Below are 17313 nucleotides of genomic sequence, written 5' to 3' on the forward strand. Positions count from 1 at the left end.
GCTCTTGGAACATTTGGATGCGAAATACATTTGCTGCTTTAAGAATGGATTTCCTCAAAAGTGGATGCCTAGAAAGAAAGTCCTTTGCATTGTTACATTTTAGTTGTGCATGCCATCCATGCATCTGTCATTTCACAAAATCAGCAGGTCTGAGGGATAAAATGCGCTGCTGGAGGTTCTGGAAGCTGGCAAGGAGAGCGGCTGGCCAGATGTGGCCTCATCGTGCAGTGAGAGCGGCGGGCGCCGTAGTGCCTCTTACTTACCCAGCGTAACTGCTTTCTCTTCCGTCCCTCCTCTCCCTCGCGTGTGCACAGGCCTGCTGTTCCTGACCAGCGTCTCCTACACAAACCCTGATCAGTTTGTTTATAAAACACGGCCTCCCAGGGAGCAGCCTGACACGTCCCCTGATGTGATGATGAATAGCTACCTAGGTTTGTGACCTGTGAGATGGCAAATAAATTGTCTTGGTCATGGTCATTTAAAAAATTTTTTTGATCCATACAGAGCATAAATCTTTTCATTTTCTATTTCATTTCAAGTGAAGCACACATAAAAAGCATGCCGGGCGGAGGCTCTGCTGCCAGATGGTTTTCAGAGCTGGATTTGATTATATCCCCGTTCTAAACTCCTGGCTCATCCTATTTTTCGACTCACTTCACATTTTGAGAACTACAACAGTCATGGTGAAACTTTCCATAAATAAAACCCAGTGAAAGGGTGGGCTTGGGTTGAAATACTATTCTGCATCTGCCTCACCTTTCTGTAGAAACACTTGTTTAATTTGAATGGCCTTGATATGGGCATTTACATTTGCTCCCAAGTAAATCTTACGTTTGTAATCTGACATCTACCTGAGGCTTTATGATTAGGTATCTAATGTTTTTGGCCCCTCCTAACAAATGTGTAATTGATACGGATGACAACTTGCTCACCTCTGTTGTTCACGTATGTTCTCAAATACAGTATCTCATCAATCACGGTTTTGTTTGCATGTTCGTGTCTGAGAACTAAGTTGGTTCAAAATAATGAACTGCTCTCTGTGGAATATCGGTGGTGGTACTTAGCCTTTGTGTTTGCCTGATTACCAAGGAGATTGATGAGTATGGATGCTACGAATCATTTGTTACAGCAGAACCATGCATCAAGCACTCAGTTATGCTATGTCAGGTTGTATCTCTGTATATGATGTAAGCTTACTATGATAATTCAGTATCTAGTTTGATCTCCTGTTACAGTGGTTCTAGTATAAAAATAAGGTTTGAGCTGATTCTGACAATGAATGAATGCATCATGATTCAAGTTGCACAGATGCTACGTAGCATAGGTTCTTTTCTTTACATCTTAATACAGTTCCATAGAAAGCAGTGAAATAGCCTGCCACTTTCGCTCGTCACATCTCTCCTCGCTCTGTGACTCTTCTGTGCCGTACACGTGAGAGCTGGTGGGGTAGGTTGGGAGGAGTGGGGTGGGAGGCAGAGGAAAAGACAGTGATGTTACCAGTGTTTGATACCTCCTAAAGAACAGAGTTGATGGGACCCGTATTTTGTTTTTCTAGGCTTTTCTTTGGACTCAGGGAAAGGGATTATTTCTAAAGATGACATCACTTTTGTATCTGGAGCTCCGAGAGCCAATCACAGTGGAGCTGTGGTTTTGCTAAGAAGAGAAGTGAAGTCTGCTCATCTTTTCCCCGAGCACATATTTGAGGGGGAAGGTCTGGCTTCCTCATTTGGCTACGATGTGGCGGTGGTGGACCTTAACAAAGATGGGTAAGAGCCTCTTAGTTATTTTACATTTACAAAGGAATCATTGCTTCTCTGGCTTCCATAGGTCTTGAGAAGAGCCAGCCATCCTTTCAGGTTAGTTGATTCAAAGTATTTTTTCTGCCAAATGTTTACCATCCTGTCATGTCTCCATCACTTACATTTTGGCAATAGACAATCGTTACCCTCCCTGGGGTGTGGGATTACAGCTGTTTCAGTTTTTAGTTTTCACTCGTGTCTTGGGAGTGGGTCTGTAACAATTAAAATTTGGGGGGAAAGTTAACTCAAAAAATGACACCTACATGGTGCTGTTCTGTGGCTTCTTAAGTGACTATTGGAACACCCAGAATGTCCTGTTGAAAGCAGGGGTTGGTGACGAACTCGACGCATACATAGGTCTGTGGCTGGTGGTGCCGGTGTGGGTCTTCGGGGGAAGGCGGAGCACTGTGGGACGTTTCCTGGGAGTCTCTCTGCTCTGTGGATCCAACTTGGGGAACTGGCTTCACGTTCTCACCTTCCATAATTTTTCTTTGGTTCTATAAAGTATTTTAGTTGGTGAGATATAAATTCCAGATTTGAGGCCCGCCCTGTCTGTCCTGTCTCCTTGTGTCCTTAGTACCTGGGCTGCTGCTGTTCTCCTCCCATGCTCACTATTTTAGCTGATGGTTCACGGAGCTTCGCTTCCTTATGTTTCAGGTGGCAAGACATAGTTATTGGAGCCCCACAGTACTTTGACAGAGATGGAGAAGTCGGAGGTGCAGTGTATGTCTACATTAACCAGCAAGGCAGATGGAAAAACGTCAAGCCGATTCGTCTTAATGGAACCAAAGATTCTATGTTTGGCATTGCTGTCAAAAATATTGGCGATATTAATCAAGATGGCTACCCAGGTAGAATAATAGATTGTGAAATGGTTATGATTTATAGATAGGTCATTTGATTGATGAGAACTTATGCCATCTTCTTTTAAAACATTTATTCAAATGTTTTCAAAATGTAATGTCTGTTAAAATGTGATGTTATCAACAGACATTGCAGTTGGAGCTCCCTATGACGGTAATGGAAAAGTGTTTGTCTATCATGGATCTGCGAACGGAATAAACACCAAACCAACCCAGGTAACCAAATAACCCGGATTTCTACCGTGGGGGGTGGGGGGGGCGGTTGTCTCAGCTTTTTAAGAGACTATTTAGGTTTAAGTAAATTCTCTACTCACTAATCATGTTTTATTTTACAAATCTACAATACTATGAATTTTATGTTTTAAAAAATGTGTTATTTGAAGATAGCCTGGAAATAGATATAAATGAAGTGACTTGTTTGAATCGTAAATATCTTTGACAAGTCAGAAATCAAAGTAATCCAAAGGAAAAGACTGTTCTGCACTGACCGTGCCCCTGGGTGGAAGTGCGATGTTTCTTGCAGCAGCGCGCTGAATAGAGATGAAACCGGGCAAACCGAAGAGGCTGCTGTGATTTGGGGGGGGGGGCAGCTAGAGGGGCTAGGTTTGAAACACCCTGATTGACTTTGATATAATACAGTAAACACACTCATCAAAAATTGGCTCTTTCATTCTCTGAGATACAGTGTAAATGAGGGGAGTTTTATGAATGTGTATGAAGTGTTGCATCATATGTGTGCTTATTTATGATTTCTCGGTCATTGAATGTAATTCATAAGTGAGCTCATAAGCTTCAGTTCAAAAGAAACTTGTGTGTCTTTTTCAAAGCGTGGGTCAGAGGCTCGTCCTGGTGGCCCATTGTCCATTCCGATGCCTGTTCCTTTCAGGTTCTCGAGGGTAATTCACGTTTCTTTGGATATTCAATTGCTGGAAATATGGACCTTGATAGAAATTCCTACCCTGACGTTGCCGTTGGCTCCCTCTCAGATTCAGTGACTATTTTCAGGTATGTTAAGCATGTTCAGTAATTTGGTTACACTAAAATTTTGACCTTTTGAATTGAAATTTGCAATGCCTATACTTCGAAAGATGAAAGCTTGTATGACTTTGAAGATTTTTCTTTTACGAGTCCTACAGCAATGGAATAAAAACCTATTTGGTAAAATCTTGCTAACTTTGAACTGAGGAAAAAGTTAGGTCACAGTTGGTAACTAAATGAACGTGTGTTGTGATTGGGAAAAGAGCAAGCTTGTGGGGGCGGGGCGGGGGGGGAGTTCTATCAGCAGTGGTTTGTGTTTGTGGTAATATACATTAGTCCTGGCGGCCTTGACCTTCGGAGCCGTCACAGCGGCCGTGGTGTGGCGGAGCCTGCCCACTTAGGTCAAACTAGTCATTCTGTGTTTTACCTGGTGGTTCTCCAACACTGCCTTTACACCCATTTCTCTCTGTTCCCATAGGTATTAACCTTAAAATATTCAGCATTTTTAAAAGGTAGAAGAGTATATAACATTGAACTATTTCAACAAAGTTTCCATCAAAAAGCAATTTGCACTTCTAGTTGTAGTTCGAGGTTTAGCCCTCAGATATCAAGAAGACTTGACTTACTGTGCCAAGATCTGGTAATCAAGACTTTAGTTAGTTAAATATTTCCGTCGGGATGTAATTGATATTTTAATGTCCTTACTTTCCTATCCTCATAAATTGGTTGACTGTGAACCCTATAAACTTTTTCTCTTTTTCCTCATAGATGGTATAAAAGTAAATTTCAAAATCCTTTGATAATAAAGGGCAAACCAACTCTTTTATTTTACAAACAAGGCAGTGGAGGCCCAGGACTTGCTTGAGTTTTAACTGGATCCTGCAAGAACAGCACCTCAATCTCCCCAACCTCAGGTCCTGGGCATTTTCCCATGAAATCATACTAGAGCTTCATGGTAGTTAGTGAGCAGATGCCAGTTAACATGAGACATCTGAGCCCGTTGATCTGCTTTATGTGTTAAAGGACAGAATTTTCATAATTCATATCTAATATGCACTTGGAATTGTGTGTGGATGTTGTGTTAAAATATTTCCTTTTGAAACTTAGGCCACATTAACGCCTTAATGCTATGTATGACATTTAAAACACTTTAGCATCTGTGGCAACTGGTTTTAAAAAACCTGTGAATTTTTGCCTTTTAAATATGATCTCAACACTTTGAGTGTATGTAGTTGATGTCGTAGAAACTGGCAGCTGCCTGAATGTAAAACAGCGATAGAAAGGTAACGGTTGAAAATGAAGGGAAATGAAGTCACACACTGTGGGCAGCGCCTGCCCTCTGTTGGCTCTCATGTCCCCCGTGAGTGCGCTCGTGCCTCTCTCGCTTACCGATAGATTGACTCCAGAAGTTCAGTCTAGTTCTTTGGAATTGGAATGCATTTCCTACCAAAATACTTGTCCAGGATGGCTGGGTTTGCCACAAGCCCACGAAAGTCAGTCTGACGGAACCCGTGTGGTGATGAAACCAGGGAACACGTTCTGAGTTCTGACGGGAGGTGGGAGGTCCCCCCCTTCCCCTCCACACCCCGGCCTATCTGTGCCTGTGGCAGAGGACAGGTCACAGGCCAGCAGTGGCCTCTTTGGCTGTGGGAGGTAGGACAGAATAGGGAAGGAGGAGAGAAGGTGCTTTTATGTGGTGAGAAGGACTAAAGGTGTGGAATTCCTGCTTCCTGAGGGTTTGGGAGGTTGGGGTGAGGCAGGGCAGAGACGGAAACGCCAAGGGCCTCAGGGTTTTGCTTGCAGAGGCACTGCGGGGTGGGGAGGTTGTGGTCAGTCCTGGCAGCAGGAGGACAAGGATGTGAGGTTGGAGATGGGCGATTCCGGGGAGGAGAAGGAAGGGCAACTGTTTGTAGGCCTGAGAGCTCAGGACCGCCTGTGTCACTAAAATTCAGGTGCATGTAGAAACCCTGAGAGTGAGCATCCCAGGTGTTAGGTGTGTGTTGGTATAACCTTTTTGAAGTGTGTTTTGGCAAGATTACTCATAATTAAAATGTATGTATTCCTAGATTCAAATTCTGCTGCTAGGAATTTATCCTACAGATAAATTCAAATGTGTGCTTAGATGCTTGTGCCAGGGGGCGTGTCAGAGCTAAGAGGCTGAAAACACGAGTGCCCACCGATTAGGGACCCCGTAAGTACACGAGGCTGCATCGGCACAGCGCAGCACCACCAGCTGCGAACAACCAGGAACTAGATTTATGAGAGTAGATGTGAGAAGACCTGAAGTATCAGTTAGTGGGAAAAGCATCAGTAAGCATGAAATTTATCATTAAAGAACTATATGTATATTTTTATATTTAACTGTAGATGGTATTTTTAACCAACACATAGACTGTCAGACGTGTCTGAAAGGGTATCCAAAGTGACTTAGGGGTTTGGGTGAGGACAGAGACGCTACTTGCCTGAGAACTTAAAAAAATTTGGAACTTAAATTTTTTTTTTTATTATTAGAGAATGCAGAGGGGAGGGAGAAAGAGAGGGAGAAAGAGAGGGAGAGAGACATTGATGTGAGGGAGGAACATCGATTGGTGCCTCTTGCACGCTATTGCACGTGCCCTGACCTGGGACCAGACCCACAACCCGGGATGACACCCAACCCTCTGAGCGACCACACCAGTCGGGGCACAAATCGGGAACATTTACACATCTCATGTACTAAACTTTCAATTAAAAAATTCTGCTATTGAAACTATAGAACATTTTATAATTTTAAATGTCATTTAAAATGTTTAAATAAATAGTGCATAATCCGGTTTGATGTTGCATTTAACAGTTACTTTAGCAGTGGGAAACAAATGACCGGTGGGACAGTTTCTCCCTGTGGGGTTTAAGGTGTGCCGGGCAGCTGAGGACGCACCTGTGTAGGAGTTCATCTTCCCTTCAGGGCAGCTCGAGGCTGAGCCTCTTTCCTACTCCTCTGTCTCCAGGTCTCGGCCTGTGATTAATATTCAGAAAACCGTCACAGTAACACCTACCAGGATTGACCTCCGCCAGAAAACGGTCTGCGGGGCACCCAGTGGGATCTGGTGAGCCTTCCCTCTGTGTCCTCTGGTCCCCCCAGTTTCACACGCCTGCTGCGCGGTGGCGACCCTGTGGCCCTGAGGAGCCGCAAGGAAGATCGGGCCTCGGGCAGAGGGAAGCGGAATCTGTCAAGTGAATTTGCTCATCAATGAGTGGTGGGAGGGTTTGACAGCTAGAGGATGTGATGTTGGGTTTCTTCCTACTGCAATAATGCATATTTTAACAAATACATGTTTGTTTAATTTTATACAGCCTCAAGGTTAAGGCCTGCTTTGAATACACTGCCAAGCCCACAGGTTACAATCCTTCAATATGTAAGTATCTAGTACATTTAAAAATATATCTCTTGTCTGCCAGGTTGGATATTCCGCAGAAAGAACAGAAAGAGAGAACTGCAATGACCAAAATGGGTCCATAAATTCCTGTTGAGAGAATCAAGTATATCTGTTGTCGTCCCTTTAATCAGGAGGGCGAAGCACATGAGGGAGAAACTCTCCATTTGGTCCTCATTTGAGTTTTCCGGCGCAGATGGTTTAGTACAGCATGTCTTGGAAAAGCACTCATTTGCTACCACAACTGTTTCCTCCATTCCTGTCTTTGAATGGCAGTGTGGAAAATTGGTTTTGTGGTTGTGAGGTGGTGGGTGGTGGTTGTGGAAGAGTGACTGCAGGAGCGGAGGACTGCAGAGTAATTGCCAGTTTGTGCTCTTTGCTCGTGGCCCAGAACACCCAGGCAGCGTCCCCAAGGCTGGCCTTGGCAATTCAGACACATGGGCTCTGCTCCTGGTTCCAGCTTTGATGCTCACGGACCCTACAACACAGTGCAAGTCCCTTAACATCTGTCTGGGAAGCTCCTTATTTCTCCTTCGATTTTAAATGATAGCCTTGCTGGGTAAAGTAGCCTGGGTTGTAGGTCCTTGCATTTCACCACCTGGAATATTTCATGCCACTCTCTTCTGGCCTGAAATGTTTCTGTTGAGAAATCAGATGTCAGTCTAGTTGGTGCTCCCTTGTGGGTGACTACCTGCTTTTCCCTTGTGGCTTTTAGGATTCTCTCCTTGTCTTTAAGCCTTGCTATTTTAATTGTGTTGTGTCTCGGCGTAGGCCTCTTTGAGTCCAACTTGTTTGGGACTCTGAGCTTCCTGGACTTGTGTGTCTTTTCCTTTACCAGATTAGGGAAGTTTTGGGCATTATTTCTTCAAATACTTTCTTGACCCCTTGCTCACTCTTATCTCTTCTGGTGTTCCCATGATGAGGATGTTATGCTTCATGTTCTCCAGAATGTTTCTTAAGATCTCCTCATATTTTAAAAATTCTTTTTTCTTTTTGCTGCTCTGCCTGGGTGTTTTTTCTACCTTGTCTTCCAAATCACTGATTTGATCCTCTGCTTCATCTGACCTACTGTTTATTCCTCCCGGGGTATTATTTCAGTTATTGCATTCTTTATTTCTGACTGGTCCTTTCTTTTTATGTTTCCTATGTCTTTTTTCATACTTTTGAGTATCCTTATAATCATTACTCTAAACTCTCTATCTGAAAAATTGCTTGCCTCCATTTCATCTAGTTCTTCTTCTGGAGAACTCTCTTGTTCTTTCATTTGGGGTCTGTTTCTTTGTCTTCCCATTTTGGCTGCTGTGTTGTATCTGTTTCTATGTATCAGGTAGATCTGCAAAGACTGGTGTGGGCCTTTGTCAGACGCTGCTTGTGACAAAGCAACCTTTTTGGAGCTGTCAGAGATCCACAGCGTGTGCAGAACCAACCAGGCTGGGCCAGCTTTTACCAGCATTAGGCCAGGGGAGGGTCAGCTAAAGTCTCAGAGTTCCCAGAGATTCACATTAGTTGTTAAACTAATCACCAATACAGCCTCAGTCTACTCAGTAGCCTGGCTTAAGCCTAGGCTCTGGCACAGGGTGGGGCAGAGTTATTCCTGCAGGCGGGGCTGTTGCCTCCTCTCAGGCTGATGCCACTTGGAGGGAAGTGCTCCGCCTGAGAAAGGTGGGCTCTGCAGTACCGGAAATGACTCAGCGCAGGGATCCTGGCAGCTGTTCCTTCAGTTCTCTCCCCAGAGCCACCAGCCCCAGACTCTCCTCCTGTGTTTTGAGTCCACTCTGCCCTCCCTCTGCCAGAGCCTAGGGTAGGTGGCTTCCAATGAAATTTTGTGCATGGGCCCTTTAGGAGGCTCTCTGCGTCTCCAATCAACTCTCACTGGCAGACAGAAACCCTGCTGCTTTTCACAGCTGGATGTTATCTGGGTTTCTTTCTAGCTTTGGTGCTGTAGGCTGGGAAGCCCACCTTAGGGTTTAGACCCCACACTTCTCAGGGGGAACCCCCCAGCCACTGAATATCCCTCCGGGACTTCAGCTGCCATGCATGGGAGCCCAGCCAGCCCTCTTGCGCCACCTCCACACTCCCTACCAGCCTTGTTGTGGTGAACTGGTTTCTTCAGTCTGTCTGTGGTTATAAGGCTTTGCTCCAGCCTAGTGTTCAGTTGGTTATTCAGGATGATTTCTCTGCAGTTTAGTTGTAATTCCAAATTGGTCCCGGGAGATTAGCGTAGCTTCCATTTACTCCTCCACCATCTTGGGGCAAAGTTCCCTAACATTTGAATTTTTATTTTCCTATTAGTTAAAAAAAATGCCCCTAGTAGGAATTGCTATGTAATATTATGCGGAGATCAAATGAGATAATGTGGCAAAAGCATTTGTCATTTCTTAAGGTCTCATTCTGCTCCTTTCTTGATAATGCAAACAGGATTTTTGCCCAGAATTTTGACAGGGCTGACCATACTCTGACATGAGTGATTATCAATCAGCAACCCTCCCCCGGAATGCTTTAGTAGCAGCCATACCTCTTCAGGTGTAAGCCACCTGCTCTGGCTCCAGAGTGAAGATGGGAGTGTGGAGATACAGAGAAAATCTTTTCCCCAAAAGGAAGTACAGAGAGTGAGGGTGATTGCCATGTGGGGTCTGGCCAAGCCTGGCTGTTGTGTTCTGTGGTGTAGCATGCCACCCACCACGGGACACTTCCAGACGGACAGGGAGTTCTGTTCTTTTTGTGTGTTCCTGGTTTTACTCCACCTTGAGTCAGTGAGTTCTCCTAAGACTTCTCCTTGTTATCTAAAGTATTACTCTTGTTTTCTTTATTAAAAAGATGCCCCTTTTCTACCCTATTATTTGGCAGTAAGCCTGCTTTCACCCAATCCACACTGTCATAAGCCCGCTTAGCCTTCATCTCTCTCGATTCAAGCTGCCAGCTGGTTTCTTCCCCTCCCTGCTCTGCCCTGTCATTTCTGGGGGACCTGTGACCCGGGCCGGAAGCATGCAGGTGCGGGTGGGCTATGACTGCACAGGTGAGCGTGGCCTTTTACTTTGGTTCGTGATGCAGCTGGCATTTTATTGAGCATAAAAAACATTCTTTCTGTGGCTTCTAATGACAAGAAAACATCTCCAGCGACTTCTCGCTGTCATCCTTTCAGGATCCCTGGTTATTTTTACCCAAATGCCTATTACCCTTGCATGCCCAGGTCAAGGGCCCTTTACCGTTGTGTTCGGGAGTAGATGAGGGAGACCAGCAGAAACAGTGATTCTTTGGGGAGGCAAGGAGAGGAAATGGGGAAACATCTGTATTCTTAGTCTGACATTTTCTCAAACCACTCTCAGTTTGACACCTGATGTAAAATCTCATCAGAGCATTGCTTGTCTCCTTCCAGATTAGTATTAATTTTATATTGTGTAACTACTTCATTAACCAAGTGCTTATTGATTGTCTGTTATGGATAGAACTTTTTTCTCTGAACATTTAGAGAGAACCTGCTTTCATTGTCTGTATTTCTACACTCTTGGGAAATTCTAAATCAAATAAAACAGAACTTCCAGAAAGCTGCGTAAGTTAAAAATCTACAATATGGTCCCAGTGTCTGAGACCGTGAGCTTATTGTTCGACCAGGCTGCTCTAACTCTGCAGTCCCCGGATGAAGTGTTCAGTACATACAGATATTTATAATTGAGCCTTAATGAGTATTCTACTTGGCTTGCCCCTCAAAAGGTCAGCAGAAGTGGCCTGCGAGGATTTTAAGATGATGTGAACTGTCTGGAGGGTTAGGGAAGGTTAGCGTGGTTTTGTTAGATAAACGGTTTTAATGCACCCACACCCTCCCCTCCTTCTGCTGTGAGGGGCACTCAGCGTGCGAGCCCTCGCCTGGTTCATTGTGGAGTTAGCAGGTCACTGATAAATGGATGATGTCAAGGCTACAGAGGCCTAATATGGAGGCGCATTCCGCTCGGTAACCGTGACATTTAAAAATTCTTTAGATGGACACAGAAATTACTGTTGAAACTGTCAGTGTTTCTAAACTTTGGTCGTAGGCATCTGAAGCGCTCTCGTTTCAGCACGGGAGTAACGTTGCATGTGTGTCTGTGTGCAGACGTGCGCCGCTGTGCATGGTGCTGTGGGCCCGTTACTCCTGCTCTCGTTCATCCCGTCTGCAAATGGTATTTGTATCAGGTTGTGCTGCTGCTGGACATTCCAGTGGTGGACGGACCAATGTGGTCCCCGTCCAGCGCGTTGCCCAGGGAGGGTGGTCAGGCAGTCACCATGCAGTGGGCTAGGTGCAGAGTACCGTCAGCTCCCTGGGGAGGGGCCAGGAAAGGCTTCCTGGAGGAAGTGATGTCCATGCTGAGATCTGAAGGAGCAGGGTTAGCTGGGCTGTCAGTGGGAGGTGGGAAAGAGGGCATCCATCTGGCGGAGGGACAGAGTGACTCACACAGAGACCCAAAGGCAAGTGGGACCCTAGACATCTAATTTACTTTAAAATAATCATCTTTCATGTTTGTGACAGAGACTTAGAGGTTGGTGCTGCCTCTGTCACTCACTGTCTATCTCTGGGCCAGTCGCCTACCTCGGTGGACCTCTGTTTCTTCATTTGCAGGAAGAGGGTATTAAAACAGATGCTCTCAAAAGGCCTCTTCCAAACTCTACCTTGAATAATAGAACATGAGTCTTTGATTCAATTTTCTGCATTTTCTGGAGCAGATTTTTTCCTTGGGACTGCCTTCCTTGGCATTGTATACCCTTTGGTTTCTTCCCTTTCTGATAGTGAGTGACTGATTAATGAATGTAAGTAATTACAGCATTCTCCCATAAAGAAACAGCAGCTATATCCAGAGAACTGGCAAAGAAGGCATTCTGAAGTCAAGGATCGAGAGTTCGATCATCCAGATCCTGGCTTGCCTCTAAGCTCCGCGAGTTTAGGTAATCAAAAGCAGGATTGCCTTCTAGAGCTTTGGAGGTCGGAAACTTTGCCTGTGGAAGCTTTATTGGCTGACAGACAGGCTCTGCAGCCACTAAAAGGAGTATGTTTTACCTTTTAATTCTTTTTTTTCATGTGCAAGGTCTCATTCTATTGTCAAAAGACACTTCTATCTCTAATATATGTTGTTCCTCTTTTTAAAAAAGATTTCATTTACTTTCTTTTAGAGAGAGGGGAAGGGAAGGAGAAAAAGAGGGAGAGAAACATCAATGTGTGAGAGATATACATTGATTGCCTCTCAATCAATGTATACAGAGATATACATCGGTTGCCTCTCACACAGCCCCTACTGGGGACATGAACTGCAAACCAGGCATGTGCCCCGACTGGGAAGCGAACCAGAGACCTTTTGGTTCACAGGCTGGTGCTCAATCCACTGAGCCACACCAGCCAGGGCTATGTTATTGCTCTTTTAGGCAACCGTCCTTTATCAGTGCTTATTAAATTTTAATGTGTATGAGAACCACCTATCAAAATGCCGATTCTGTTTCAGTGGGTCTGGCTGGAGGCTGAGGGTCTGCATTCCTAGCTGACCTCAGGGGAGGTGGCTGCTGCTGATCTAAGGACCCTGTTGGGAGGTGTTCTTTTCTTTTTACTTTTAAAAATTAATTTAGTTTTCAATCACAGTTGGCATATATTGCTGTAGTTTCAGGTGTACAAATAGTGGTTATATATTTATATACCTCATGAAACGATCACCCCAGTAAGTCTAGTACCCACCTGGCACTGTACATAGTTATTAGAATATTATTTACTATATTTCCTATGTAGAACTTTACATCCCCGAGACTGTTTTTTTGTTTTTGTTTTTTTTTAATCCTTACCTGAGTGGTAAGGATTACAATGTTTATTGTTTTCAAGAGAGGGAGGGAGAAAGAGAGGAAGAAACAGAGACAGGCACAGACATCAATCGGGATCCGTGGCCTCCCACCCTGATTGAACCCTCAACCTTTTGCTGTACCACCAGAGGATGCTGCAACCAACCGAGCCACCCGGCCAGGGCCGCAGGACTGTTTTTATAGCTAGCTGGCAATTGGTACTACTTAATCCTTTTTTGAATATCGGGATGCTAGGTCCTTTAAGCAGGGGCCTATTGAAGGGAGAGTCAGTTTAGGCCCTTAGCGGATGTTAGGTCCTCCCTCTCAAGTTATTGTTAGTTCTCTGAGTGGCTGAGATTCAGCCACACACTGATTCTTAAGACAACGCTCAGAGGTTTTGACTTATTCTTGGGCTCCCCCTGGTGGCCCACTGAAAATTTAACTTTAAAACGTTAACAGCAAGGGCAGGGAAGGACAGCTTGATTTGAAACACCGTAAGTCAATCAAAATGCTCATTACCATGAAATACGAAGAGAAAAAGAGAAACAATCGCAGTTGGGAACAGTGTTCTTCTAAAAGGAATTAAAGTATTTTAAAAAGGAGCAGCATACATCTAGCTGACTGCACTTTAAGATCGCATGATTTCTGTGCATTTTATCTAGCCATTGTGGGCACACTGGAGGCTGAAAAGGAAAGAAGAAAATCTGGGCTGTCATCACGAGTTCAGTTTCGAAACCAAGGTGCTGAGCCCAAGTATACTAAGGAGATAACTCTGAACAGGCAGAAGCAGAAGGCGTGCATGGAGGAAACCCTCTGGCTGCAGGTGAGGCATGCAGACAAGTCCGAACAGTTTTTTTAAGGGGACAGAGGTTGGGTTTTATTGTGGCATATGTAGATTTTTGAAATTTATACTAGCGACCCAGTGTTCAGTACAAAATAAAGCACTATTTTGGCGTTAGTTCTCCAGTAGCATTTATACCGTGCTTACCTATATTTCTGCATTCGTTTCAGGAAAATATCAGAGATAAACTGCGTCCCATCCCCATAACTGCTTCAGTAGAGATCCAAGAGCCAAGCACTCGGAGACGAGTGAATTCACTTCCAGAGGTTCTTCCCATTCTTAACTCAAATGAACCCAAGACCGTTCAAACAGATGTAAGTCTTTCTGATTTTTGTTTTGCGAAAGTTTTTGCCATATTGTTATGCTAAATCAAAAGTTCTTAAAGGCCCTAGACCTAGGGATTTGCTTTGAAGGCCATTCCTTTGTATTAAAAAGCTTTTAAAAAATATATGCAAAGTTCGAAGATCTGTTTCTCCAATCAGCAATGAATCTAGAAGCATACAGAATACAGTATGGAGCCAGGGAGTGTTTTTCTTAAGGTGTTTTTGCCACTGCAACTTATGGAGCCTGTAATTGGCAGAACTTTTTATTTTTTTAAGATTTTATTTATTTATTTTTAGAGAGGGGGGGAGGGAGGGAGAACAAGAGGGAGAGAAACATCAATGCACGAGAGATAAGTTGATTGGTTCCCTCCCGCATGCCCCCAGTTGGGGACCTGGCCTGCAACCCAGGTAGGTGCCCTGACTGGGAATCAAACCAGCAACCTTTCACTTCACAGGTCAGCACTCAATCCACTGAGCCACACCATCCAGGGTGGCAGACCTTCTTATTTTCACATCAGGTTTCTACAGGTGTATGTAGAGGGAAAAACACATTGCATTTTACCATTGAGAACATTGAGATGTAGGAATCAAACTGTTAGTGTGAACATTAAAATCAAGGAATATCAAAATTCAGGAAGTCAAAAAAGTAGCAATGAAATAATCATTTAGTGCTAAGTATAGCCTATAATCTTAGGAAAAAAATGTATATTATATGGGTTCCCCTATACCTGTGAGGTGGGATCTGTTTGCCAGGGTTTAAGCTTCTTGAGATGCAAGATTAGGCTGGGGAGCTGTGACACCTTAATTTGGCATCATGCGCTCACTGTCAAAAGTCCAGTTAGTGCTACCGTGCCACTCTGAGGCTCCTGGTCTTGGTGGTGCACTGACGAAGCCTTCCGGAAGTGAGTACTCGTTGCGTTAGGCTGAGGAGCTGATGCCAAAATCCACACGTTGTCAGCCTTTATTATCACCCAGTATAGCTCCTTATACTTTTGTATATTTTTATAAAATACTTTTGATGTTATTATCACATTAATATGTCTTGTGTACAGTCCCAGCTCTGTAGTCATGTTACATATAACAGGCAAGGAGACAGTTTCCCTAATGACTCATCGGTGTGACTATTGAGCACGACTAGCACTGTGCTAGGCACTCCGCGCCATGTGCTCCCCTAACCGTAAACTCTGTTTCCTCGTCTGTGCAATGGATTTCGTGGTCAGACTTCCCATGGGTCTGCTGTGAGGATTAAACGGGTCATACGTGATCGTGTTAGGTAGGTAGCGTCAGGATCATCGCTACAGTGGCCCTGTGGAGTAGGGCGGTGGTGTCCCTGTGTTACCTACGACCACTCTCTTGGAGCCACGCAGCGAAGTGAGTGGTGGTGCCAGGCCTGGAACACAGACGACACCTTTCCTACCCTACAACCTCACTGCCTGGTCAGCGGGTCTTCAGACAAGCTTTGTTGGTCCGAGCAGACATTATATGTGTGCCAAAGTACGTCTGAAGCTTGGCTTTTGCTGCGGTGATTGTCACACTGGGAAATGAGCTGTGTGCAGACAGCCAGTCAGCTGTTTAGATGCCTTCGAGAGGGCTAAAGGGCAGACCTGACTGGAGTGTTGTTCTCCTCGCAGGTGCACTTCTTGAAAGAGGGATGTGGACACGACAACGTGTGTAACAGCAACCTGAAACTAGAGTATAAGTTTTGTACCCGGGAAGGGAACCAAGACAAGTTTTCCTACTTACCGATGTAAGAACTGCCCTGTGGCACTAACATGTGACTCTGGCTGTGTGGTGGCTTTTGTTAAAAAAGGATTTACTGCGAAAACATATTGAGGACTTTGTCAATTTTCTTTTCTTTCTTTTTCTTCTTTTAATAGTCAAAAAGGTATTCCAGAACTAGTTCTAAAAGATCAGAAGGACATTGCTTTAGAAATAACAGTGACCAACAGCCCTTCCGACCCAAGGAACCCCACAAAAGACGGTGACGACGCTCACGAAGCTAAAGTCGTCGCAACGTTTCCAGACACTTTGACTTACTCTGCGTACAGAGAGCTGAAGGCTTTCCCCGTAAGTGTAGCTCTAGACCCGCCGGGAGGGGCAAACCCGCGCTGCGGCAAGGGAACGCGTTGTGATCTCGTGTTTTTCTGTCACAGGAGAAGCAGTTGAGTTGTGTTGCCAACCAGAATGGCTCACAAGCAGACTGTGAGCTCGGAAATCCTTTTAAAAGAAATTCCAGTGTAGGTGATGCCTTCACATACTGAATTTTACTGTTTTAGATGCTATCACAATGTCAATATGCTTGGCCTGTCTTAATGGCTATTTTTACATTTTAGGTTACTTTTTATTTGATTTTGAGTACAACTGAGCTCACCTTTGACACCACAGATCTGGATATTAATCTGAAGCTGGAAACGTAAGAGTTACTTCAACCTTTCCATTTAGAATTATTTCATGAAAACACAGCCAGTCAATGAATTGGCCCTGATCTAATCCGTAAAAGAAGTGTAATTGTAATGAGAAAACTGACTGTTAAAATAAAACCCTATTGTTTCCTTTTCATTTTCAGAACGAGCAATCAGGATAATTTGGCTTCAATTACAGCTTCGGCAAAAGTGGTTATTGAACTGCTTTTATCGGTCTCTGGGTAAGTGTTTGTGTTTAGCATAGCAAATCAGGATTTGAAAGAACATTTACAATCCTCACCAAAACTGGTGTTTTTTTAATTTAACAGAGTTGCCAAACCTTCCCAGGTGTATTTTGGAGGTACAGTTCTTGGTGAGCAAGCTATGAAATCTGAGGATGACATGGGAAGTTTAATAGAGTATGAGTTCAGGGTAAGTTGTAGCAGTTGGTCCTTTCATTATAGAGACCAGAAGGTAACACATACTAAATATGGTCTTGAACATGTAATTTTAATAAATAATGTTAACAAATAAGCCTAATAAACGCTCTGTCAAAAGTGAGCTTGCCAGTTTCTAGTCAACATACTGGCGTAAGTTTTCTCCTCCAGAACAGAGAACTGTTGTCATTCAACATAGGCCTGTGTCCAGGATCCAGTTCAGTTTGGTCTTTTCTTACCAGAGAGTGTTAATGTATATGTGACAGAGAAACAAATGGATAGTTGACTCCCCCCCACCCCCGCCCCTGGTTCTGTCTGTAGAATACAGGCAAATTTCAAAGGAACTTATATCTGTCTGTCGAATGTGGTGTGACTTATTTCTTCCTCCATTTTTAAGGCCATCTCTCTTACTGCCTGTGGTTAGTGTCCACGCACCTTTCCCGAGCCCAGTTTTGTGCCGGTAA

At 44.3% G+C, this 17313-nt stretch overlaps 1 protein-coding gene across 3 annotated transcripts in view; it reads left to right on the top strand.

Annotated features, from left to right (window-relative positions):
* The window catches only part of ITGA6 (integrin subunit alpha 6), a 67921-nt gene that overhangs the window by 36031 nt on the left and 14577 nt on the right, over positions 1–17313 (top strand). For 2 of the 3 annotated variants that reach the window (XM_024561566.4, XM_024561567.3), the window contains exons 6-19: positions 1556–1766; positions 2457–2650; positions 2790–2878; positions 3549–3667; positions 6628–6726; positions 6974–7035; positions 13509–13669; positions 13858–14001; positions 15642–15757; positions 15888–16077; positions 16164–16247; positions 16344–16423; positions 16577–16654; positions 16742–16844. In XM_024561566.4, coding sequence (XP_024417334.2) covers positions 1556–1766; positions 2457–2650; positions 2790–2878; positions 3549–3667; positions 6628–6726; positions 6974–7035; positions 13509–13669; positions 13858–14001; positions 15642–15757; positions 15888–16077; positions 16164–16247; positions 16344–16423; positions 16577–16654; positions 16742–16844 — 1730 coding nt within the window. Of the gene's footprint in view, positions 1–314; positions 432–1555; positions 1767–2456; positions 2651–2789; positions 2879–3548; positions 3668–6627; positions 6727–6973; positions 7036–13508; positions 13670–13857; positions 14002–15641; positions 15758–15887; positions 16078–16163; positions 16248–16343; positions 16424–16576; positions 16655–16741; positions 16845–17313 lie in introns of all 3 variants that reach the window. The other variant, XM_045196241.2, reaches the window with a different exon arrangement.

This window comes from Desmodus rotundus, chromosome 2 (genome assembly GCF_022682495.2).
Source record: "Desmodus rotundus isolate HL8 chromosome 2, HLdesRot8A.1, whole genome shotgun sequence".
NCBI lineage: Eukaryota > Metazoa > Chordata > Mammalia > Chiroptera > Phyllostomidae > Desmodus > Desmodus rotundus.